Below are 24,305 nucleotides of genomic sequence, written 5' to 3'. Positions count from 1 at the left end.
GCATGTAGCCTATATGGACTGGTAGTGATGCTGTCCTTGCTATAGCAGTGTAAAGATGAGAAAGGCAGCCTTTGTGGGGAAGGTGGAATTATAAATGAAAATTAGGAAAATTAAGAAAATGAACGAAATTCTATGGGGTGGTAGTGATCATGTGGATAAATGTCTCTGTAATGTTTTTGGAAAGATAAAAGTTTCCAAAATAATATTTCTGTGGGAACTTAGGAATGTATCTTAATATCTAGGAATACATATTAACAAACATGTTTTATTAATAAGGCAAAACATAGATATGCCTGGATGTGGTAGCCCAGACTTTTTCATTAATAGAGCCCCAGCAAATGGAGGTGCTATTTTAGGTTTTGTTTTGGTAACTAGTGTTGATGTTAAGAGAGCCTGATTGTACAGAGGAATCTCAGACTTAGTGCTCATAAAATGGATTCCTTTTAAATTAAATAGAAACCTAAACAAAAGTAGATCTGGAACTAGGATACTTGTCTTTGAAAGGGCAAACTTTGAAAACTGAAAAAACCCAGTGAGTGAAGTCATCTGGGCAGAGAATGGTGAATGCAGAGGATACAGAGCCTCTAATTCAGAGGTGCAGAAACTATCTGGACCAGGGGTCCTAGGCAGAGAAGGAGAACAGGGCAGGAAAGGGCTCCTAGCTGAAAGCTGGTGAATAGCCACCTTAAAAAGGATAGCTGGGATTAAACAGAGTCTGTAAGGAATGGAAAAAAAGACTAATTGGCAAAAAAAGCAATGTCTTAGAGGTCAGGAAGGGTAGGGATAAAATGAGAATTGCCAGAAGTCATGCTGCGTTAGGTCTGGCAAAAGAAATTAAAACAAATAGCAACAGGTTTCTCAGCTACATAAATAAAATCAGACTTGAAGCTGCTGTGCAGCAAGGACCAACTGGAAGATCAAAGATGATGTAGGTATGGATACAGTATTAGCCAAATTTTACTTTATTGTTAAATCTTTGAAACTGAGGGTAAGAACTGAAAGTCAAAAAATCAAATTGATTGAAATTAGTCAGAGGGTAGGAGCACAACCTCTGGTGGAAACTGTACGTGTGAAGATGTTGAATACATGTGGTTGCACTGTTAGGCTCATTGCTATGAAGAGAGAAAGCCCAGAAAAACTCTTTAGGATAAATGATGTGGATGGTTGAGAGTCAGGAGTGAGATAAAGCCGAATAGAACAGAGTGCTGGGATGGGCAGTGAAAGACCAGACTGAAGACTTTGATGAATGGGACTTCTGCTAGTGAAACCTGCCAGTGGACAGCTAAAACCTGCACGTGTTAATTGATCCCGGGGGAAAGGGGGCTTCCCTCCTGCTTTGAAGAAACCACCCAGGCTCACCCTGTGTCCACACAGAAGTGTCCCACGGTGAGGGAAGCATTAGCCCCCTGGAAAGCAGCTGGCAAGCCCTCGGCAGCAGTCATGAGCCTGAAAAATGGATGTAGGCAGGCACAGGTGCTCCAGGGAAGAGCTCCAGGGGAGTGGGAGCTTGTGCCACGGGGAGGACTTGGCTGCTGTGACGACTTAGAGGAGGAAAACAAAGACAGGGAGGGGAAAGAGCACTGTGAGCTAGAAAATAGTGTTGGCATGAGGATGTCATGCCATAACTCAGCCCTAATAATATCCTAGGTATTAATGTCTAGAAAATATGGCATCTCATACCTCAAGGGCAGGGCAGATACTTCTCTGCTCCCAGGGAGGTTGCTGTGATGTGGCTCGTGGCAAGTCTCACGTCCAGTGGTTCAGGAGGCCTTTGCACTAATCTCATAGAGGATTTTTTTCCTTAAAAGAAGAATTTTCTAAAATGTTTTAGTTCTCTTCATGAGCCCACCAGGTTTTGTCAATACACAGGACACAGTGCTGACCTGCCATGGTAATGCTCCTTCAGCTTGGCCAAAGGCAGGTTTTGTCATGGGAGAGTGATTATTAAAGATTAGTGTGACTAAATGATGATCAAGACCAAATTCAAAATAAAATTGTGTTCAGAAGAGTCTGGGGTTTCATTTACAGTACAGTTGGATTGAGGCTGAAGCAGTATTCCTGTTTCACAAAATGTTTTACTGTATGGAATTTTCAAAGGGAATGGAGAGATCATTTTGCTGTTGTTGTTATTACTGTTTTTTAGGTGAGGGTCCCTGGTCTTCCTGTTTAAGTTAATTTTATTTTAAATTATAGCAAAGCAAGTGGCATGACATTCTCTGACCTAAAGAGGGTTTCCCTCTATTTATTTATTTACTGAGATTTTATTGCTCAGCATTTCAGAGTAGCAGAAGTGTCCTATGTGTTTGTTTTCTTTAGGCTCTAGAGTTTACTCCGCAGCCAAGCCAAACTACTCCAGCTTTGGGGGGAGCTGAAACGAGGAAATGTGTACTTTGTGACCTTACACTTTAAATGAAAGGGGATTTGGGAAATGGAGCAAGTGATCAGAAAGTGAGTATTTGCAACGGTAAGCAGGGGGAAGGATTTAAAACAAAGCCTTTATTCAATGCCAATGACCAGATAATGTGGTAAAGTTGGGAACAGAGATAGAGAATTGGTTGCTCAAGAGGAGGTATCAGGTATGTTGTCTGAGGCCAACAGCCCTGACAGAAACAGGGAAAAGGATAGCTGGCAGCTCTGATACTTTAATTGCAAATGAAACAAAAGCTGGTAGGGGAGAAACTGAGAAGTGTCACATGCCTGTAAGGCCTCCAGAAGGCTCTTCCCCAGCTTACAGCAGGCCTTTCTGGACTGATTTATTCCTGTGACTCAGTGAGGGTTAGATTTTAAGCATTTGCTTCTCTCCACTTCCAAGCTCCCCCCAGCATGGCCATGCTGCCTTTGGGGCAAAGGAGCAAGACGCACTCCAGACTGTTTATGGCTCATTGTACAGTTTCATTCTGGGAACATCCCGGGGAGGCTCATGGCTGTTTTGATGCAAAATATTCATCAGCATTCTGCCATTTTCCAAGTTAATTTGTCTGGATGACTTCTCTGATGACTTCTCACATTTTCCACCAGCTGATGCTCTAATAAGGGTTTGTTCCTTTGTCTGTCTTTGGGGCTGTTTCATTGTATGGGTGCTTCTCCATTTTCTGTCCAGTTTAAGGATTCAGGCTGATCTTGTGAATTCTGGCAACTGATCAAAGCCACTTTTGTAAGGAATCATCATCTGGAGACCTCCATCCCAGCTCCACTGCAGTAGGTGTGATCTGAGCACTGCCCTTTTCTTTGGTGGAGGTGCTTGGTTTAGGGATCATTCCACACAGTGCAGGTCATCTCTCAGGGCATCCATTTCTGATGCTCCCAGGTTAATTTTTCACACGTCTGCAGCCAGAAGGACACTGTCCCATTCTCAAGCCTGCTTCCTGGTCCAGTTCAGACCACAGATTTTTGGTATGTGAACCACTGTTTTGATTAGAACACTACAAAAAACTTAGTCTTGACTTTAAAATCACTCATAACATGATACACTATCACAACCCTTTTGTAAACTATACCAGTGACTATTTATTTGGATTTTCCATGTTTCTCTAATCCATTAAATTTTCATCTCAGTAAAAGCTGCATATTAATAAGAGTTCTTTTGGTTTTCCTAGACTTAACAATAGGTGTAGTCAAATTTTCCCTGGTTGCTCTTTTCCTTTCTAGTATCTTATCTGACCAATCTGCCCTACTTTCTTCTGTGGCGCTCCATTATCTATTTTAGGTACAAGAAAGATGCTTGTGTGGAATTATCTCCACAGGTTTTATTCACTTTTGCTTTTCATTATTCATAAGTTTCCATTCTCCTCTTCTCTTACACCTCCTTAACAATAAATATTTATGTTGCCCCATCAGTTTACAAAGTATTCTGCAGATCTCAAAAGAGGCAAAGTCCTGCCCACCGATTTCTTGTCTTTCCATGCACCTTCCATGCTGCTGTGCAGGCACTAGAAGCAGAGATGATACAGCTTTGCAGGGAAGGACTCACATACTGCAGAGGCTGGGTGTATTTTGTTCCTCTGGAGCTCACTGGGGATGGAAGGCCTTCCTAATTCCCTTTTAAAGAGAGGATGACAGCAGCTGGTGGTATTACACATGGAGAGAGTGTGAAAGTGCCCTGAAACTGTACATACCCATTCTACCTTCTCTGGTCCTGTAACAAATCCTGTCTTTGAATGCAAAGTTCGAATTACTCCTCCTGTGAGGTGTTAAATGCCGCCAGTAACTCTTCCCTGCTCACTGCAAACCCCTCCCTCCAGCATTACCTGTTTGCTGCTCCTCCAGGTATGCTTTCTATGTGATGTAGGAGGGAGTAGTGAAATAAGGTGGTAACTCAGCTTTTGTGGCGTTAGGGATCTCTTTGGTCTGGAGGAACTTGATGATGAAGGGATCCGTGGCTGTGTAGGGATCAGCCAAATGAAGCTGGCAGAAATGAGATCAACCCAAGGCTTTTCTTACTCTGGTATTCTTCCTACTGGTATTCAGGAGGAGGACTCAAATGTAAATATGATTGCAAGCACATGTGGCTGTGGCTGTCCATCTTGAGACCTGTTCAGTGAAAACTGGATTTATCTGTTTGCCAAGAGCAACTTGCTTTTCCCTTTAACCCTCAGGAAGCCTTTCAGCTTTAGTCTGGCTGACACCACCACGGTTTATTTAGCAAGGCAAAGCATGGTGAGGCTGAGGGAGGGGTGTGAGAGGCCACAGCTGGGCTTTGTGAGACACTGGAATGGGGCAAGGGAGAAAACAATCAGGAAAATAGCAAGTGTTCTGGTGCAGAGTTTGAGTGGGAACTTGTAATGTTCAGTGGTAAATAGCTGGTTAATCAATGCCAGATTGTCTCTTGGAAGTTGTCTTAATTACTTTAGCCTGTGCCAGACAGTGATATCCTTGAAACCTGAAAAATCCCATTAGAAGGTGCTTTCATTGGTCCTCAGCCAACATGTTTCACTGTGTGACAAGAGGCAGTGCTGATGGGCTGGGGGGCAGCACTGGGGGTGGCACTGGAGGGGTCTCTGTGTCAGGGCGCTCTGTGCAGCTCATCAGGAGCTTGCAGCGAGTTCCTTGCTCTGGGGTGGTGTCCCAGCTCTCCACTTAGGCAGCAGTAAGAACTGCTGCTGCTGTTTTCCATGTGCTTTGGCTTTGTTCCTGTGCCCTTAGCTCATGCCAAGGCCTTCTGTAGCTGCAAAAAGGCTGGGCATTTTTCTTTCTTTTTAAAGAAGAGGTGTCCTGGCTCCCAGCCCCTCACCAGGGCTGTGGTTGATTTTGGAGGCATGCATGGCACACAGCAGGTGCACTTAGCATTCTGAAGGTCACCCCTTGGCTAAGGGGTCTTCAAAGCCTGTCTCAACAGAGTATAAAGGCTGGCACTGTGGTGTTTAGGTCTTTCTGCTGACTTGTTCCTGTGGGCTGAGGGAAAGCTATGAAGCAGGAACAAGAAGATCACTATTTTTCAGTTTCATTTGGCATTCCATGAAAAGATCAAGCAGGGCACAGAGCTGAACTATGAAGGTCGCTCCTGTAAGAAGTTGGAAATGGCCTTGATGTATAAGTGGCATCTAAAAGGAAGTACAGAAATTGATAGATATTTGGCTGGCTAAGAAATGTGATGATCCATGTGCAGCCTCTGGCTTGGAAAGTCCCTGTGTCACTGGTTTCTAGAAGCAGAGGAGGTGAACAGTCATTACAGGCCTCCTTATGTCAGCTGCTGGTCACAGAGGAGCAGCTCATTCCCTGACTGCTCCATTTCTTTGGGAAGCAATGCTGCAGAAGCCATCTGCTGATCCGCTGTCCCCTCTCTGTCATGGTTGAAGGGGGTGTCAGTGTGGGTTGTACACCAGTACCTAAATTCTCTGCCTTCCCTAACTATAGAAGATGGGGTGTCCTTTGGAGGATAACTTGAACTGGTGTTCCCACAGGTAGAGTCCAGCTGGGTTCAGCTGTAAAGCCTAAAGAGGGATTTTTTCATAGGAAAGATGTCTGCTTTGTGCTTATGAGCTGTGCTGGCAGAAGAGAGCAGGGCAGGGAGAGGTTTGGAGACTGTAATTTGCTCACTGCCTTCCTCCCAAGGAATCCAGAAGTTTGTTTTGTTAAAGACAGGTCTGTTTTCCTCTCTAGTGAAACAAGAGTCCCTGAGTAATCATCAAACACACAGGAACATCCATTGCCAGTTTGGTATAGGAAGTGCAGAGTTTAATTACATTTTGACTCTCTTTCACTTCACTATTCAGACATTTCTTTTCCTGGGTTTGAAGTCTTGTTGGACTGGGACAGGAAGGAGCAGGGGAGCTCATTCACCTGCTGCTAGTATGCCTTGCTTTTTGCTTGCTTCAAGGGTGGCTTTTGTGTTTAGACACTGGAGAAAAGATACCAGGCAGCAGGGATAAAGGATGGCTGGACTCAGCACTGCAGCATGAAATCAAACTGGAACACAGCACTGGGAGAGCTGACAGTGCTTTGAATATCTTATTCTCATTGGAGGGGGTCAGGCAGGACATTGATGCCTGCTTCCATTGGAAAGGTTGAAAGCCACAGAGGTCACAAGGTGTGACACTGGCTGAAGAGGGGCATTCTCTTGTACGTGGCAGGCAGGAGAACAAGGAGCTGAGGTCAGGGCAGGGCACTGGGGAGATGACTGGTAGGGGTGGGGAGCATTTCTGCTGGGCACATGAAAAGCAAGTGGTGGTGTAACTGAGGAGCTTCCTTCTGGGTGCCTGAAACAGATTGTGGGGATTGCTGCATCACAGCCATGACGTGTGGTGGTTTGATGAAACATCACTTCGGCCACTTACCCTGAAGCTGCAAAAGTCCTGATTTCAGCAGGTATGGAGCTCCTGGGCTGATTGTGTGGGTTGCATTCTGTGTTAGTATTAAGCAGCATAATGTATTTGTGTGCATTTGGTGCCCCGTGACAGTCAGGCGGCCAGCTGAGCAGTCTCAGCCTCTGTCTGCAGGGAGAAAAATACTGTCTGGGATGGTGCCCATCCCACATCATGGCCTGAAAGCTGTGGAAGGATGCTGGGCATGGGCCCTTGTGAGGATGCCACCGACCAGCAAAGGTGCCCAAACTCCTTGCCCCGGGAGGCATCAAAACTTCTCTCAGTGACTGAAAAGTATTTGGAGTGGCTGAGTGGGAGAACAGCTAACTTTACAGGCAGTGCTCCTCTATGTTCCCAGCTACTGTGTGCCTGGCTTCTGGTTTCACAGGGAAACAGGCAAACAGGAGATGGCAAAGGGCATTTCAGGTAACTTCTCCTCAGTTTGGGGGCTTGAAGGACCCTTGTGCTTTCTGGAAGGGATTCAAGCACTGCATGCATCAAATGCAGGCTTCCTGAGCTGGGCTCTTCTGTTGTTCAGGCCACCTGGAAGGATGTGCCAGAGGAGTCTCACAGTGTGATTGTTTGTGAGCAGTAGCTGGCACTGGCACAGCCTGCACTAGGTGGTTGGAGGGGTACATGGGGGCTGTGTTTTGATTCTGCTTTTCCTGTTTGTTGTAACTTGGCAGAGGCAAAGTTTCAGAGACAGCAGGGGCAGCAAGATCCTTTTTCTTTCTTCCTGACATGTACTATACCACCTTCTGCCACTAATTCTGATTTTTTGCTGGGAAAACAATGGGAAGGGAGGATTGGTGAGGTTTAAGTCTGCAGCTTTGAAGCACATAAACCAGAATATTTAGCATGGGGTTTATTGTCTGGAGAGGAGACTTTCCTAAAAGCAGCCCCAGAGATTGTGAGCAGCTGTCATAGTAGCTTTTGTTCCTGCTTCAGGTGGGAATTTAGTGGGGAAAAAAATTTAAAAAGGAAGAATGAAGAAAGAAAGACGCAAACTTCAGCCACATAAAGCCCTTTCTCCAAGGCCTGTTCAGAAAATGGAGATAAAGCAGCAATAAAGTCAAGTGCTCAATTAAGCCAGATGTATGTGCTTTAAAACACTAACAGATGTGGCAACAGTGGCTCCAGTGAAGTGGAGCTTTATGGACCAAGTGTGGTGGAGGTTGATGTTGGTGCCTGTTGCTTCCTGATGGGAAATAGTGCAGCAGTGCTTTTTTTCTGGGGACTGATGAAAGGGCGTGTGTAGCTGCTGGGGACTGTTCTCCACTGTCTCATTGGCTCCTTCCCCCTTTCCTCTGGGCTGGCTGTGGGTACAGTGCTTTCCAGTTGTGGTGGTCTGAGGGCAGATCGAGTTACAGCACTCTGGGCAATCTTCCTACTGACAGCCTCACACCTTAGGGCTCCTGGGATGGTTTGGTGCCTCCCTTGGTGAGCTCCTTCCCCAGAGCCTGTGCTTGGGGACTTATATGCCCTATAATGACTGCTGCATTTTGCTTTGAAAATTTGGGGGTTCCAAAATACCATAAATACAGGCCAAGTAAATGCTGTACAACATGAGCAGAGTACAGTGTGAGCTGTACTTGCTGCAGAGCAGCTGTCTGGGCTGTGGCTGGGGAGGCTGACCCACATCAGGTGTGCATCATGTTCAGGGCTGGTTTGGAGTTGGGATGTAAACATCCATGTGCTACAAGCCAGCTTATGGTGTTTGGCATTTTATGGGGAGTTCCATGGGAACACCAGTTCTTCTTGAAGCTGGGGGATCCCCTGCACTTCCTTGCCGAAGCTCAGTGTTTCACTGTTTGGATTGTTTACAAAGGCAGGGGTGGTTTTCTCTAATTTGGGGGCCATCCCACCCAGTGTATCATCAGATCCCACTTTTCATGTGCTCTTTGCCACATGCCTGGATCTTTTCCAGGGCTTTAAGTAGTATCCAAATCATCTGGCCAAGAAAGGGGTGCTGTATAGATCAGGTGTAAAGCAAGCACACCAGGGTGCTTGGTGCTGAGTGTGCTGGCAGGCTGTACACAAAATGCTTTCTGGAGCTGTTTAAGTGGAAAGCTGACTGATGTGCATCCGAGCTTCTGTTCCAGTGCTTCAGCTGGGTTATCACGTTTGTCTCAGTCCCCGTGTTCTGTGGTGGTTTGTTTCTTAAGCTTTGCAATGCCTCCATTCTCCTTGGGAATGCAGCTACTGATGTTCCCCTGTCTTTTCTTCCTTCCTCTACCACATTTTTATGACTCTCTCTTCCTGCCTTTTGCTCAGCAGGAGTCTACAAACTCCCTAGGTTTGAATTTGGGCAGCTTCATGGGTGGCCCAAAATAGAGAGTCTTTTCCAACAAAATGAGATCCAGCCCTTTATAGAAAAAAGGCAAGAGACTAAAGCAATATCATCACAGTGAAGGAGCGGGCTGTCTGGCACTGCTTCCCTCACACCTGTGGGGAGGAATCTTCCCCTTCTGAAGTCCAGCTGGCATGGATGTGGCCATGCTGCAGGCTCTGGAGGTTGGAAGTCGCTGGGGTGACTTCCATTACTTGACTGAAGGTGCCTTGCATTATTTGACTGTGCATTCATTGTTATTTCAGTAGCAGTGCTGTGTCAGTGAAGATTTTATCCTTAGAGAGTGGCAGTTGCCTTGTTTCAGTAAATGCACATACTAAGATAAATAGTAAATGTGCATAACAAATACACATGCAAGACCTGGTTCAGTCCTTTCTCATGGAGTACTTGAACACAAGGATTCAAATTCTGCTCTGCCTCCAGCTGGGAGAAGGGTAAAACAAGGGTTAAAGAAATTGAGCAAAGTGACTGCAAAACTGAGTGAAATACTGCCCCAAGAACAGATGGCCAAAGTGTTTTGACATAACCTGAAACAACTGTGGTGTTGCTTAGCTTGGATGTCAAATGAGAAAAAAACACAATCTGGGAACAGCTCAATTTGTGGCTTAAATGTGGGATATAGCAACTAAGTAATAGCCCTCATGAGGAGGGAAGATAATGACTGTGAGTGCTGGAGGCAGCTGGGAGATGCTCGCGGGCAAAAAAGGCTCAACTAAATTGCAGCAGATACTCCCTCTTCTACCTACAGTTCAGTGCTCTGGTTTTACTTGGAGGCACTGTGTTTTGTGCCTGGGGAACAGGCAGGTTTCTGGGGAAAAAGCAAACAGGGTTGGCTTTAAGGGCTCAGGGGCTGCATGGGGACAGTCGGTCCAGCAGACCTTAAGGTGACACTGATGGTATTGGCTGTTGGTCTCTGGCAGAGTTTCTGAGAATTTGGGAGAAATTACTGTAATAATAGTGTGTTTTGAAAAAGGCAGACTTTTAGGAAATGTGCAATGAGATTTGGGTGGGTGGTGAGGAGAGCCCTGGCCTCAGCTGCTGTCTGGAAAATTGACTTTGGAAAAGTGAGATGTTATTTAAAAACTAGTAATACAAATGACTGAAGTTCATTCCATTTGTGTGCATAATAACTGGAGAAGGCAATGTGGCTGAGAAGGGAGCAGAGCAATACCAGAGATAGGTGAGAGATGGCTCTCACAGGCAGGATGAAGCACCTTTTTGCATTTTAAGTGTTTTTTTTGCTTTCTTTGTGGTGTTTTTTTGTTTGTTTGTTTGTTGTTTTGTTTTTTTGATTGGTGGGTTTTATTCCTAGTTTTGAGGAATGTTCCACTTTTTTGAGGGTCCAAGGTCAGATTTCTGGCTGTGCTCTACACAGCCTTCCCAGATGGTGCAGTACTCTGCCATAGGCTCCTCTGCTCATGCTGTGTCCAGAGCCACTTCCCCACCAGCCACTGATGCTGATGGGTTTGTGAACAGGCACCAAGTGGTTACCCACAAATCAGTGAATTGCAGTTGGGCTTCCAGAGCCAGAGGACATCTTTTTGGTGAGCTTTTGTCTATTCTTGAGGAGCCGGAACAGGCAGAGGGCATTTTCAGACACTATCTCCCTTAGCTGCTTATATGAAAGAACTCACAAAATTTCCTTCAGCCACCTCTCCTTGAAGCAAGATGTCTTGTGTTTGGCTAAAGCACCCTATCCAAGAGACAGGGACAGATGTGAGTACTTCCTCTAGTAGTCCATCTCTCTGCAGGTTCAAACTGAGTCTGTCTCCAGCTAGCATGGCGTTTGCTTGTTGCTGCCTGCACCTGAAAAGGTAATAATTTAAAAATAGGAGAATAGTCTGGAAAGGTTCTCTATACTATAATTTTTCCCAAAATAGGTGATGAAGCAGAAACATTTAGTATGATTTTGAAGAGTTTCTTGTTTGTGATTGTGTCCATCAGATCATAAGTCCTTCATCAGTCCTTCCTGGCAGGCTGCAGAGTATATACCTGGGAATCAGCCTTGTTGAGATTCACAGCTCCTGTCATGCTGGCAGCATCTGGCTCTCCTGCAGGAAAGAGAGGTGCAGCAACCCAATGCCAGACAGAGATCATCTAGATAGTAATGAACATGCAGGCACCCTCATGGAGGCTGTGGTAAGGAGAACTCTCCTGTGCTTGCATACTCTGGACTGTGGGGTGCAAAACCCCTGACAGATTTGGACTTGGGGTTAGAGACGAGCCCATGTTTCCATTGTGGAAATACAGGTAATTCAAACACAGCAGTTAAAACTACAGGAAATTAATAAGGTAGTTTTGTGATTCACTTTTAATCTGGAAATTCATAGGGACCAAGGATTTAGGTGCTGATCTTATACTAGAAATTGGTTCAGGCTTTTTGGGGGTGCCTGAAGACCACACAGATGCATGTGAGTGAGCAGGGAAGGAGAGCAGAGACTTGGTCTGGTAGGATTAATGGCTTCTTTCATTCAGGCAGAAGCCCCTAATGACTAAGTAGTAACAACTCTGGGGATTTTACAGACAGGGTCAATGTCAAATTGGGAAGCTGCAGTGCAATTAATTTAAGCTGGGAAGTGTTTTCAAGTTAATTCATTTGGTTCTGCTGGGAAGGTTGGAGCTTTGCAGAGGGCTAATTGCAGAACAGTGTTGAAAAGGCTGAGATACGGTTCACTAACAAGGGGGAATGCTTTTATGGTGGCAGGGAGCTTGCAGAGCCTCACTCAGCAAAACCTTCCAAATGCGTTAAAGGTCTTTCCCCTGAGCATGCTGCCTTCACACACATTGAGGTTAAGTACCTGCACAAAAACACTGTCATCAGCCATGAGATGAGACCCTCTGGCTCCTCAGCCTCAGCTTGTAGCTAAGTCCAGAGTGTCTCTGCTGTAGGTGTGCACTGGGATGCACAGTAGCTCCATGCTTGGGAGAAGCTGTGAAAGAAAAGCAGGACTGTAAGTGGAAGCTTGGTAAATGAAGGGACTTGAAGCATTCTCATGCATTTTTGAGGGTCCTGAACAGCATTCTCACCATTCTTGGCACACAGTGAACAGCTGGTGTGGGAGAGAGCAGGATGTTGCAAATAATACGTGCAGGCTCACTGCTGGCAAAAGGAGGGCTGGAGCAGACCTTCCCCAGCAGTGGTTTGTGCTTTGCTGGGTCTGCACAGAGTGGGCTGGTAATGTGCTACACAGCCCTTCAGTAAAATAATTTGGAAAGAAAACTAACAAAACAAACCCTCCTATTTTGTCTCTCTTGAGCCTGGTTGCACATTTCCATGAAATGGTGGAAACTTACTATTTTTGTGAATTGTGTTCCTGTTTGAGATGCAGTTGGCATTTGCTGACGTGTTTGTAGATATATTGAGAGGTGGAGGGGGAGGAGATCTAATAGAGAGACAGGCAGTCATACAAACATACATGCAGAAACACAGAAGTAGGCTGTGTAATTGCACAAGTCCTGTATCCTTGGGATACCAGTCTACAAACATGGTTAAAAAAAAAAAGAAAAAAAAGGCTGTTTGAAGTAAAGCCTGGGGGAAGGGACATCTTGGTCCCTCTTCTATCCTCATCTGACATCAGCTTCATGTCAGCATTGCCTGTCCCATGGTCCTGGAGGGCTTTGTGTGCAGAGGTGCACAGGTGTGCTACGGGGCACAGTGGTAAGAGGTTTTCCTCTGGCTCTGGGTGGAGCCAGGTGGATGGAGGAGGGAAAGTTGAGCTCTCCAGCCACCAGGAATAGGCAGAGAAAAGAGAGCAAAGCGAGCTGCTGAAAGCTGTGCTGCCCGGAGTCAGTGTCCCTGGCACTTTGGAGGAGCATAAAGCATTTCCTGTAGGATGCCAGAGTCAAAGGAAAGCACTGGGTGCCCCTTGGATCACCCCTCAGTGCCAGCTGCTCAGGGTAGGGAGAGGAGCTTGCTAAGCAACCCCTGGCCAGAACATGCCGTTCCCTGTTCCCTCCCCAGTCCTGCCTTCCCTGCTAGTAGAGATGGGCTGAAAAGATCTCATGGCAAAAAACAAACAAAAAAAAAAAGGTGTTTGCAGAGCCCTCAGGGCTTTTTGCCCTAGGAGATGTGTGAGTGTTTTGTGGACAGCTTATCAGAGAGGTAAAGCAAGATCTTGGAGACTAATGTGGGAATTTTCTGGCTGTGGTGTGCAATTCCTCACTGATACTGAGCAAGTTGGTGTGATGAAATAACCCTGGGAGTGCAGGCAGGCAGAGAGTCCTGGGAACTCTTCAGCAGATGGAGAGATGCTCTGAAGTGATCCATGTCCCATGATGGTAGCCTGTGTTTCTGAGAGATTGGGATGCTGATGTTCAGGCCAGTCCTTGCAAGGCTGGGTGGTACAGACACCTCTGGAAGTCCTTTGGAACCAAATCAACAGCTTTAAACATAACCTGTTCCCTGTGCAGAATTGGATGAAGGTAAGCAGAACAGGCTGCTGGCTGAGGAGAGGGGACAGCAAGCAATATGGGGGTGTCCCTGTACTTGAATCCAGAAATGGTCATGCACAGCTTTTCCCTCTTAGGTCTGTCAATGGCTGTTAAACCTAGTCTAGATGAAATAGCTTTGGTGTCTGAGCTGCCAATGGCCAGGAGGAGAGCAGAGGAAGAATTGCTCTGTAATTCTTTTTTTCTGCCCCTCCCCTGAGCATCCATGGTTGCCCTCTGTGAGAGATGCTGTTCCTGATGCTGCTTCTCTGATGTGTGACCTTCTCCCATTGCTCCCTGTCCTACACAGCCCATTGCTTATGCTCTCTCTCTGGCATTTCCAGATGCACTTTTGTGCAAAGTAAAGAGTGAAACTTGAGTGGGTGCTTTGGTTTCATCTGCCTCTGGACAGCTGCATCCAGACTGGCTGGATGATGATGGGGCCAGACCATGTACCAGTGCTCCCACATTTTCCCTCTGCTGCCAGCTGAGTGTGGATGGATGCTGTGCTCAGTGCTTTACAGGTTGGCAGTGCTGATCAGCAAACCCTGGGTCCTTTCTGGGGGTAGGGTGTGGGCCAGAGGTCCTGGGCGTAGGTGTGGGCTTTGTTCTTGGCAGCTCTTGCTGTGAGGAAATCGCAATGCCAGTATAATCCTTGTTGGCAAAGTTTTTCTGAGGTTTCTGAGTTCCAAGTCATAACACACACACCAGAGCTGTTGCACCTTTGCCCAGGGCTCTTCTTGAAGCACTTTGCATATTGATGAGGCAGAGGTCACTGGGGCTGTGGTTGGGGTTTGTCTGCTCCTTACCTACCTTCCTACAAGTAATTCTTCTAGTGGGGCTGTTGTGTGTACGAAAGGTCAGGCTTAAAGGCTCTGTCTGCTCTCAGGCTGCACAGGACAAGCACTGGCTTCTTGGCAGCCTGGGACACGCAGCTCTGCTCTTTAAAATAAAAAGTGGCAAGCAATAAGGCATTTAAATTATGTTGAAATGATAGAACTTGCAGACACAAAAAGCTAAAAGATGCAAAAATCTTCCCAAACCTAGATAAGACAGATTACACTTGCTCAGGGTGGAAAACCTCTTCATGGATGCTGCATTCCCGCAATCCCAAGTGTGCTCACTCTTGTACATGGTGCCAGGCCAGGACTTGAGCTTCTGGATTTGCCCATATATTCCATACATGACTTTGGGCAGCATTCTCAACTATTTCTGTGCCTTTCTTTTGGTTTTCTTTAACCATGTGCAATTCAGGATGAACACCTTTCTGTCTTCAGGGTAATTAATGAACTGCAAAGCTCTCAGACATCTTCAGAAGGAAAGTGCTGGCCAGTGGAGGCTGTGATTGCTGCGGGAGGGAGATGTAAGCCCTGTCCAGCCCGGGACACAGCTGGGACCCCCAGATAGTGGGGTTTGAGGCAGCGTGTTGAAGGCCACTTGGGTGAAACTTTCTGTGGGTCTGGGACCTTAATCAGCATTTAAACACTGTACAAACACCCTAGGCAGATAAGCAAATGCACGTGAAACCCTCTGGGCAAGCTGTTGATGAAGGAAAGCAAGTGCAGAGAGAGCAGGAGCAGCACTGGCGAGGGCGGCTGCAGTCCTTGGCATGGTGTGTGCTCCCTGTGATAGAGCCTGGCTCTCCTGTGCTAAGTGAGTGCTACTGGCTCCATCCTGTTCTGCTGCCCAGATACACTTCAGGGCTCTTCAAAGGGATAAAAATATATTTTTAACCTGAGGCAGCTGCCTTTTTTTGTGTGGTACATTTTTTCTCGTAGGTCTGGAAATGGCAGGTTGTTTTTCAGCCCCTCTGTTTCTCAGCTGTCTCGGCAAAGGTGCCTAGAGGTCTCAAACCAGATTCCCGAAAATTTTAGCACTGGAAATTGGTAGTTGCTTTTGAGAATGTTGGCGAGACGGTGCAGCTCCCTACAGACATTAACTGATGGCCATTTGAACAGGCTTTTTCCTCAGCCAAGTCCTCGCCCCATTGAAGCAAATGGGAATTTTCCTTGAAAAAGGCCATAAAGAAATCGTTTTCTTGGCAAGTAAAGAGGTGTTTCATGGACTCTGCGTCAGCATTCAGGAGAACTTCAGCTATCTGCTTAGATTTCTGCCACACTTGTCCCACCCTGCACAAAGCTCTCTACCTTTTGATCTGAAATAACACAGGAGATGTTTTCCACATGCCGTAAGAAAGAACTATAAAACAATTGTTTTGGAGTTTGGCACCACTCCCTTACAGATATATTTAGTGTGAATTGAAATTGGTCAGCAAAAAGGCGTTGGTCAGGATGACAGACAGATTAGGGCTCTGTGTCTTGGGGCTATCACATACCTGCCCATCCTGGGCTAGTAGGGGCGGTAGGTGGCTTCATTAGTTCATGGATTGTAATAAACAAGCATGACTTGCAGCTTTCAGGCAGCATTAGGAAGGATTTTATCTAGCTGTAAGAGGGGTTATTTGGCTTGTGTCATGCTCTGTGCTGTCCTGGCCTTGAGTCTTTATCTTTCCACTCTTGTTGCTCCCCAGCCCTTTTGCTCTTTCAAATGTGGTCCATCACACCTGGTGCTCAGCTTTCTCCTGTGCATGCAGCTTGTCCTGAAAGAAATGCTGGTGCTCTGCACATGCGGCCAAACTCTTCTGTCTCTCCCTTCTGTGATGAAGCCACCTCTGGAAGCTCCAAGTCAGGATAGTCTCTCTTAAGAGCAGCACAGATTTGGGAGAGGGAAAAGCTGTGATGGGGCTCTGCCATCAGCCCCAGGTGGACCAATCCGGCTTGGCAGCAGGGTCAAAGGCATGGCTCACCGTGACTGACTTGGCCTCAGAGAGGAAAGCTTACAGTCAATAGCAGCTAGGCCTTCCTGGCTGCTGATCCAGTCTTGCTCCTGTGATGGTGCCTGGGGAGCCAAGACCAATCTCTCCTGTCTCTGGGTGTGTTCATGCACATTGACTTGCACACTCCACTCCCATCAGTGGTTTTCTTTGGGCTGATACTTGTTAGCATTGGAAAGTGAGAAAAATGAACAAAAATATTATCAGAAGCAGGTTTTGTGAATGAATCAGCCGACAAGAGGCTTACCAGCTCGCCTGCATTTACTAGCACAGTGCTTATTTGGGCAGATGTCTCTGTGTTTTAGTTGGAGGCAGGAAGGGAGTGAGAATGGATGGGGGAGGACATCACTTCCAGTTTGCTGCTTTTCTGTCAGTTTGTACCTTTTTTTTCTGAATGAAGCAGAGGACTGCAGTGTGTCTGAGAATCTGCCCTGCTGCTGCCCTTGTTCTGCTGTTGTTGACAACATGGGGGGCACCAAGGAGAGGAGCACAAAAGAGGTCAGAAGGCTAAAACTCTCCTAAGCCAGCCTTGCCTTTCAGCCTTGCCCATCTCTTCATGGTGCTTTTGTAGTTATTCTCTCTAAAGGCGGCCTCATGGCCTTCTCTCTTCTCACTATGTGTTTCTAATTAATGGGGAGACTGGTGTATAAACAGAATATTCCTGCTCAAAATATTGCTTGTCTGACTCCTAGGATGATGGCCAGATAGCAATCACCAGACAGCAGCCTAGACTTTGAGCTTGCCCATCTGGCTATCAAACCTGGTCTCAATTCTCATCTGGAACCAGAACTGAGGAAACTAATGGGCTTTGCCAGATTGGTTTTGCCCCATGTTTGCTTTTCAGTTGCTACCTAAGCAGCTACAAACCTGCAGACCAAATGCATTTAGTATTTCTGGAAATCATGAAGAAGTTCAAAAAGATACTGGACAAATCCACTGAGGGTTGAGTCTTTTGGTGACTTTTCAATCCTGTGGATCGGATGCAGTCTTCAGCCATGAAAGTGCTCTTACTGCTGGTCTGCAGCACAGACTGGGAATGGTCCTTCTGCTCCCAACAGCTGCTGATGGTCTCTCATGAATGGCAGGCTGGGCTGGATGGCTCCTTGGTCCAGCCCACCTGGGCCACCCTGGCATCAGGCAGCTGCATGTTTGCTGAGTGAATTCAGACGAAACTCTTCTCGCAGTTTCTTCTTTGTGAGCTTGAGGTTGTAATACCTGAAAAGAGCCTAGAAAGCTGTGGTAGAAATAAAACACTTTCTATTATATTTTTTCACTCTGTCATGACAGTAGGGCTATGCTGACAGTAGAGATAAACAACATCATGCAGATTCTGAAAAAAGGAACTGTTAACATCTGTAAATGCTCTGTATGCTTCGTCCTCTGAGAAGCAGGAGAGATCTATAAATTAAGCACTGTTATGTGAGCTAAATCATTCCTTGTCCTGCATCATGCACAGTTTGATATGATTTCTTTACATCTAGATAAGTGCCTGAGTTTTCCATAATGCTGGAAAGCTGAAATTGGAGGGGCCAGAGAGAGCTCTAATGCTGGGAATTTGGGGGCTACAATTCTTCCGTGGCAATACTGAAAGACACTTCCTGTTAGTCACCATCACCAGAACAGCCTGGTCTGTCCCCTGGTATAATACCTATGGAGCTGCTGAAGAGGTTTTGTGCAGAGACATACATACAAAGCCTGGCACTGGGAAGTGATGTGCATATGTGGGTTCAATCCTAATTTGGGCTGGAAGGGACCTCTGGAGGTCTTGCTTCAAGTCCCAGCTTAATTCAGGCTCAGCTTCAATATTATATTTAGCTATAGTATTAGATTGTGCTTTCTCAGCCAGATCAGAGCAGGCAAAAGGGAGTGATCAGCTGTCACCTCCTAGGTGTTAGAAGCAACCAGGAGGAATTGAGATCTCTCCTCATTGCCACTGCAAAGTCCAAAGAGACTGGTGGCTGCAGCATTGTGACCATCATGTCCTGCTGTGGCAAGGTTTGCTCTCACAAATTTTGGTGAATTGGGAAAATGCATAAATAACAGAGCAGAGGAGATGGAAAAAGTCCAGAAATCCCCAGATTTCCCCTAACTGATTTTGAAATGGCTGTACTAGCTGGGATCTTGTGGCATTCACAGTGGCAGAGTTGTGACTGTTCCACTGTCAGCAAATGCAGTAATAGGTAGAAACTAAATGAGTAACACAGTATATGAGAGACAATGGGAAAGATGGTGTGGCAAGGATGATGGTCTCTGAAATGGCAGGATCTCCAGAGGATGTTAGGGTGGCCACATGGCCTTAGTACAGAGCTGAGGTATTTTTGAAAGCAGAGCTGAGAATTTATTTTAGCACATGAATGTTGAGTAAGTATTCCTGGAGATACTCTGGGGGATGACAGATGGACTCAAGGTATTGTTACTAATCACTGTGGTTTTAAGTGCTGGAACTGAAGTACACTTGGCATCTCTAATCCAACTGGACTTCTAATGGGAAAATTGCATTCTTGGGGAGTAATTTAGAAGGTCACAGAAAAGCCAGAAAGAACTTCTCCAGCAGCGATTTCCCCTGCTCTCTAAACTGTCTTTTAGAGTGGTAATAACTCCAGAATGAAAGAATCTATTCTCACCTTCCAGATGAAAGGGATAATGCAATTTAAAATTTTTGCATGCAAAGATTTTATGGCTTGGTAACCAGCCACGTCTGAAAATGATCCAGGGCAGGATGAACATGTGAGGCAGCGCCTGACTGAGCTGGACACTCTCCTTGTCTGCCCCGTCTCCTGCAGATAATGGTGATGACCGCTCTGAGAGCATTCTCGCTGAGAACCACGTGGATGGCACCGTGGGGATCCTGAGTGGAGCTGGAGGGAGGAAGCCCATGAAGACGGGCATGAAGGAGCTGGCAGTGATGAGGGAGAAGGTGAACGAGCAGCAGCGGCAGATGGGCAAAGTCAGCAAGGCTCATCACAACCATGAGGACTCCAAGAAGTCACGGCTGTCGACGGGCAGGGTGAGAGGGCAGGGCTGTGGGGAGCTAAGGGGGGCAGCTGTGGGCTTACTGGGAAATGCTGAATGCAAATCCTAAATGGCACCTGCAATAAACTGTCTTAAAAACAGAAAAAGTAAATTGAAAGAAAAAAGTGGGGAGAAGCAGAAGAGGAGAAGCAAACATTTTTGCTCTGATGCTGAGCCTGAACACACTATCTGATGAACTTTGATATGCTGGTCAGGAGGCATTATTTTCATTGCAGCTTCACCTCTGGAAGGGGGGCTTCTGCTGGCTCAGCACCTACCTCTGCAGGAGTGCAGGCATGCCCTTTGCCCATGGGCTGGCTTTCTCACACCCTTTTTCCCTAAGTAGGCATGGCCCAAGGGGATTTGAGGGGCTAGGAGCAGGTCTGTCTGCCTGCTGCAGGGTAGCCCCAGTCCAGGTTAAAGAAGGCCACAAGCCCCGAGGATGACCTGTGTGACTGTCCTGTAGCAGGGAGAGTGCTCTAAGACCTCCCGGTCTACTTTTCTGTCCCTGTCTGTTATCCAGTTCTTGGCCGTGGCTTCCCTCTAGTGGGAAGCTTGATCAAGGCAACTAGATGGGATAGGAGTGGAGATGGAGATTGAAACCCACCCCAAAGGATCCACGATATACATCCCTGTAAACATACAGAATATTAGTATCTGGGGAGCACAGGGACAGAAAGGAGCTTTAAAAGAGTCCTCATGCCTTCCAAAGGCTTGGCAAAACAGAAGTTCGAAGTAAAATGCAGGCACCATCAGCTCTGAGAGTTCACACACTGCTGCTGCTCCTTTGCAAAGAAAACCTCACGCACTGCAAAAGCAGAGAGGTGTGGACTCAGTTTGCCTCACATCAGGCATATTTCAGCCACACTGCCTTGGGTGGAAGCCCTGTCTGGGAGCTGCTGTGGAGCAAGAAGGATGCCTCCAGAGGCTGGCTTGGGGTACTCCCATTCCCAGGTCTCCCTCTCCACTCTCATGGAGTCTCACATGCTTTTGAGTTGTACTTCTGGGCCAAAACTGCATCACAGGTGTGTGCTCTGGGCTATGCTCATGGAAACCCTCCTGATCTATCCGGACTAGCCCTGCTTCATGTCACTTGCCACCACCAGTGGGAGCCATGGTACCCTCTGAGGTTTCTCCCCTGTATCCAGGACTTGGGATCTGGTATTATGTTGGCTCTTGTACCAGTCAGCTACATGGGAGATGTGCAAGTCTATGCACAACTCTGATTTTGGGTGACTGGAGGTGAACTCTGGAGCAGGACCTGGGGCAAACATGTGTCTTTAGGGATGCTCATGTGTTCACCCCTGCTGGTGTTACCATTGTCCACAGTGTTGATGCTGAATGGTACCATTGTCCTGACAATAATTTTTTTCCTGTTTTCTGGGTTGTTTTCAGACCCCTTGTCAGCAGGAGCTGGATCAGGTCCTGGAACGCATCTCCACCATGCGGCTGCCAGATGAGCGAGGGCCCCTGGAGCACCTCTACTCCCTTCACATCCCCAACTGTGACAAGCATGGCTTGTACAATCTCAAACAGGTAAGAGGGGACAGTGGAGGCTCTGGGGCTGTCTGTGTTTCCAGCAGCAGCTCTCGGCTCACTGTCTGTCCCCATCATGTGCAGACACAGAACATGCATAGTTCAGGGCTGGGCTGATACCCTATGCATGATGTGAGGTGTGGGGTAAATAGAAAATGCTGCACGTGGCATGGACAGGTTTAGTTACACCCCTGTACCTCTGCAGCCACTAGTTTGCAAGTGGAGATGAAATGCACATCCACACATGGCCGTGGGCAGTCCAGAGATGGAGAATCAGTTTAGTTTTCCCCATAAGAGCTGCTTATCTGTCCAGGTCTATTTTTTTTAACTTTGAGCCAGATCTTGTACTGTCTGGGCCCTGCTGCAGGAAAAAAGCAGAGAGGGACTGAATACTGACCAGTCTTGCCGACAAAGCAGAAGGTGCTTCTGGGAGTCAGGAAGGTTTCTACTGTACTTCACTGGTTTTCTTCCACAAGTCAAGGCTAGTCCCCCAGATCCAGGAGGGATTCCTTCCAGGCAGGGTGGGGGTTGGAGTGCAGCATGCTTCTGAAGGTATTTATGGGACCCACAAGAACTCAGAAAACTTGTGTGTCTGAATTCTGACTTTCTGGCTTCATTCATGCTAAACCACCAGGTGTCAGTGGCTGAGGAATGGGAAAAAACTGCTGGGAAAAAACAGCAGGAACAACAGCTGGTGCAGGGTTGACTGAAGTAATCTGTGAATAGTACCTGCATATGAGGATTCCTTATAGCTGAGCCTTTGGAGGGGATCCATCCTCTTTTCATGGCTAGGCCTTCTACTCAGGGCTACTTCTATCCCTTCATCAGAAGCATTAAAAAAAAACCAGGATGCTCTGAGAGAATCTCCCTCTGTCCATTCTCCTGTCTTTGTCCCACTTGGGCCCTCACCCATCCACCCCTGAAGAGCCCCATGGGCTGGCTGGATCCCCCAGCATGAGCACACTTGGAAGGGCTGGATGGAGCAGAGGTGGCAGATTGCCTGTAAGATGAGCCATGTCTGGGGAATGAGCCCGGACACTGTGGGTGATGCTTTGTGTGCTACAGAAGGAAAAACAGCCTCTGCTGCTCCCTGTGCCTGAGGAACAAGTCAGCCTGCACTGGCCTGCTTGGAGTAACCTCTGCATCTCCCACTACAACCTGTTCAGAAATGCATCTGCTGGGGCTGGAGGGATGAACATCAGGGTCAAAGTGCCTGCAGCACTGCAGGGCAAGAGGAGGATAACTGTTAGACAAGAAACTTTTCTCTAACAAGACTGGGAGGACAGAGGCCAGGTCCAGATGCACCATGGTCCCTGCCTCTGTTCTGGCATAAGTGAATCTCTGTTTGGTCTGGCTGTGGGGGCCTTGATCTGATGTTTGTTTAGCCTAATCTGCAGGTGAGAAGAATCTTACACAGATCCTCTGTCAGTCTGTTTCATCCCTCTTTCCCAAGGGATCTTTGTCTCTTTGGATGCTTTTCATCCACAGTTGGCAAAGGGTGATGCATTTCATGGACAATTGTCCTTCTGGTTAATTAAAATTGGCTTCTTGGTCCCTGGCACAGTCCCTGAAGAAAGAGGTTCAGCCCTCATCCTGGACTGCTGGAGTAACGCTGCCGGTGCAGCACAGGCCCTGGGGGGTTTGAGTACAGCATCCCATGGATTTTGCCTGAATCTAAACTAGTGCCAGATCACCAGAGGCTGGGGCTTTGGGCTGGGTGACCTGGGAGGTGGTTTGTTCTGTCCTTCTCTTGACTCTGACATGTGTCCTGTCCCTCTCCCTGCAGTGCAAGATGTCGGTGAATGGGCAGCGTGGCGAGTGCTGGTGCGTGGACCCCATCCATGGGAAGGTGATCCAGGGTGCGCCCACCATCCGCGGGGACCCCGAGTGCCACCTCTTCTACACAGCCCACGAGCAGGAGGACCGGGGAGCGCACGCCCTGCGGAGCCTGTAGACAGATGTGATCTTGCTGGCTGGAGGTGGCTCACTGTGGCCCCAGTGCTGGATTTTACATGGGTTTCAGCGTGTCTCTTTAGGCTCTGGAAGAGACTGGGTGCTGCCCTCCTTCCTCAGCTGCCTGGTTCCTGGGGAGGGGAGGGATAAGGGGAGGGGAAGGTGGTGGGGGGTTTGCAAGGAGAAGGGACTGCTTTCTTAGTCTTTCACCCAACATAAACCAGAGAACTGGTCTTTTTTGCTCCTCGCCCTGCAGCCCTGCCCTCCCTGCTGCTTTGTGGCATCTTTCTGCACCCTCCAGCACAGAGTGCCATGTGCTCCCTGACTCCTCCCTGGGCACAGAACCCCTTGCTATGAGTGGGAGAGGGTAAAAAACCTGAAAGAGCCCAGCCTTTTCCCCTCTTTTTCTCTCTTCCCCAAGACCAAAGACTGTAAATACTGTCACCTGCCTCTTGTGTCCTGCCAGTCAGTCTCTTGTGCCCCAGCCCGGCCATCAGTCCTGGCATGGGATGTGGTGTGGGAGGGAGTAAAGGAAGAAAGACCCTGGATTCCCAGCTTGAACGTATCACCATAGTTGGGATGTGTTCCCCAAGGAAGCAGCAGTGGGGGAAAGGGCTAAAGATGAGACAACTGCCACCTTGTCCCCTAACAACACTCTTGGGTGCTTCCTTTGCTTGTGCTGGGGCACAGACAAATCAGCAGGGGCCCAGCTTCAGCCACTGGTGTGGGAGCATGGGGTCTTTGGGTGATAGCAAAGCTAAATGCTTGTTTTTCCAAGGGATTTGAAGGGCTTTTGCACAGTATTTCTTAGGATCAGCTTATGCCGAGGGAGCTAAAATGAACTTGCCGAGGCTGGGTGGAAGGATGCGTGTGTAGATTTAGGATAACAAGCCAGGGAATGTCTCTCTTTCTCTCATTCATTTTTTCTTTATTTCTAGATAGGAAAAAACAAAACAAAACATCTAAAACCTGCGTTCCCAAGCAGCTGCCCTTGTCCCTCCATTTTTGCTTGGGACTGAAGTGAGCATCTGTTATTCAGCACATAACTTTTTCTTTTTGTAAGTAAATTACAATATATATCTTGCTTTGTAAAGGCCCTCACTCACACACACACACAGACACACACACACAAACACACGCTCATACACTCTCACACTCCTCTGCCCACATACACATTTGTATAGATGAAATCCAAGTGATTCCAGGTGCTCTGAGAGGTTTTGTGCTGGACATACTGGGGAGAGATGTGTCTCTGCTGTTAATTCACCTGTTGATTTCTTTCTGTACAGAACACACTGATGCTGAGAATAAATAACTTCCCCATTGCCTAAGCAAGGAGGTTTTATTATTTTCTTCCTTTTTTTTTAATTAAATATGGATGTCCTTGTTAGGG

The 24,305-nt window shown here is 47.2% G+C and overlaps 1 protein-coding gene across 1 annotated transcript in view; it reads left to right on the top strand.

Moving 5' to 3' along the window:
- The window catches only part of IGFBP2 (insulin like growth factor binding protein 2), a 55,620-nt gene extending 31,373 nt beyond the window's left edge, over positions 1-24,247 (top strand). Inside the window, exons 2-4 of the mRNA XM_059476224.1 lie at positions 19,195-19,418; positions 20,819-20,959; positions 22,746-24,247. Coding sequence (XP_059332207.1) covers positions 19,195-19,418; positions 20,819-20,959; positions 22,746-22,913 — 533 coding nt within the window. The 3' untranslated portion in view covers positions 22,914-24,247. The remainder of the gene's footprint in view (positions 1-19,194; positions 19,419-20,818; positions 20,960-22,745) is intronic.
- The last annotated feature ends 58 nt before the right edge of the window (positions 24,248-24,305 follow it).

Source organism: Ammospiza nelsoni, chromosome 7 (genome assembly GCF_027579445.1).
Source record: "Ammospiza nelsoni isolate bAmmNel1 chromosome 7, bAmmNel1.pri, whole genome shotgun sequence".
Lineage (NCBI taxonomy): Eukaryota > Metazoa > Chordata > Aves > Passeriformes > Passerellidae > Ammospiza > Ammospiza nelsoni.
This window is presented reverse-complemented; position numbering and strand designations above follow the sequence as displayed.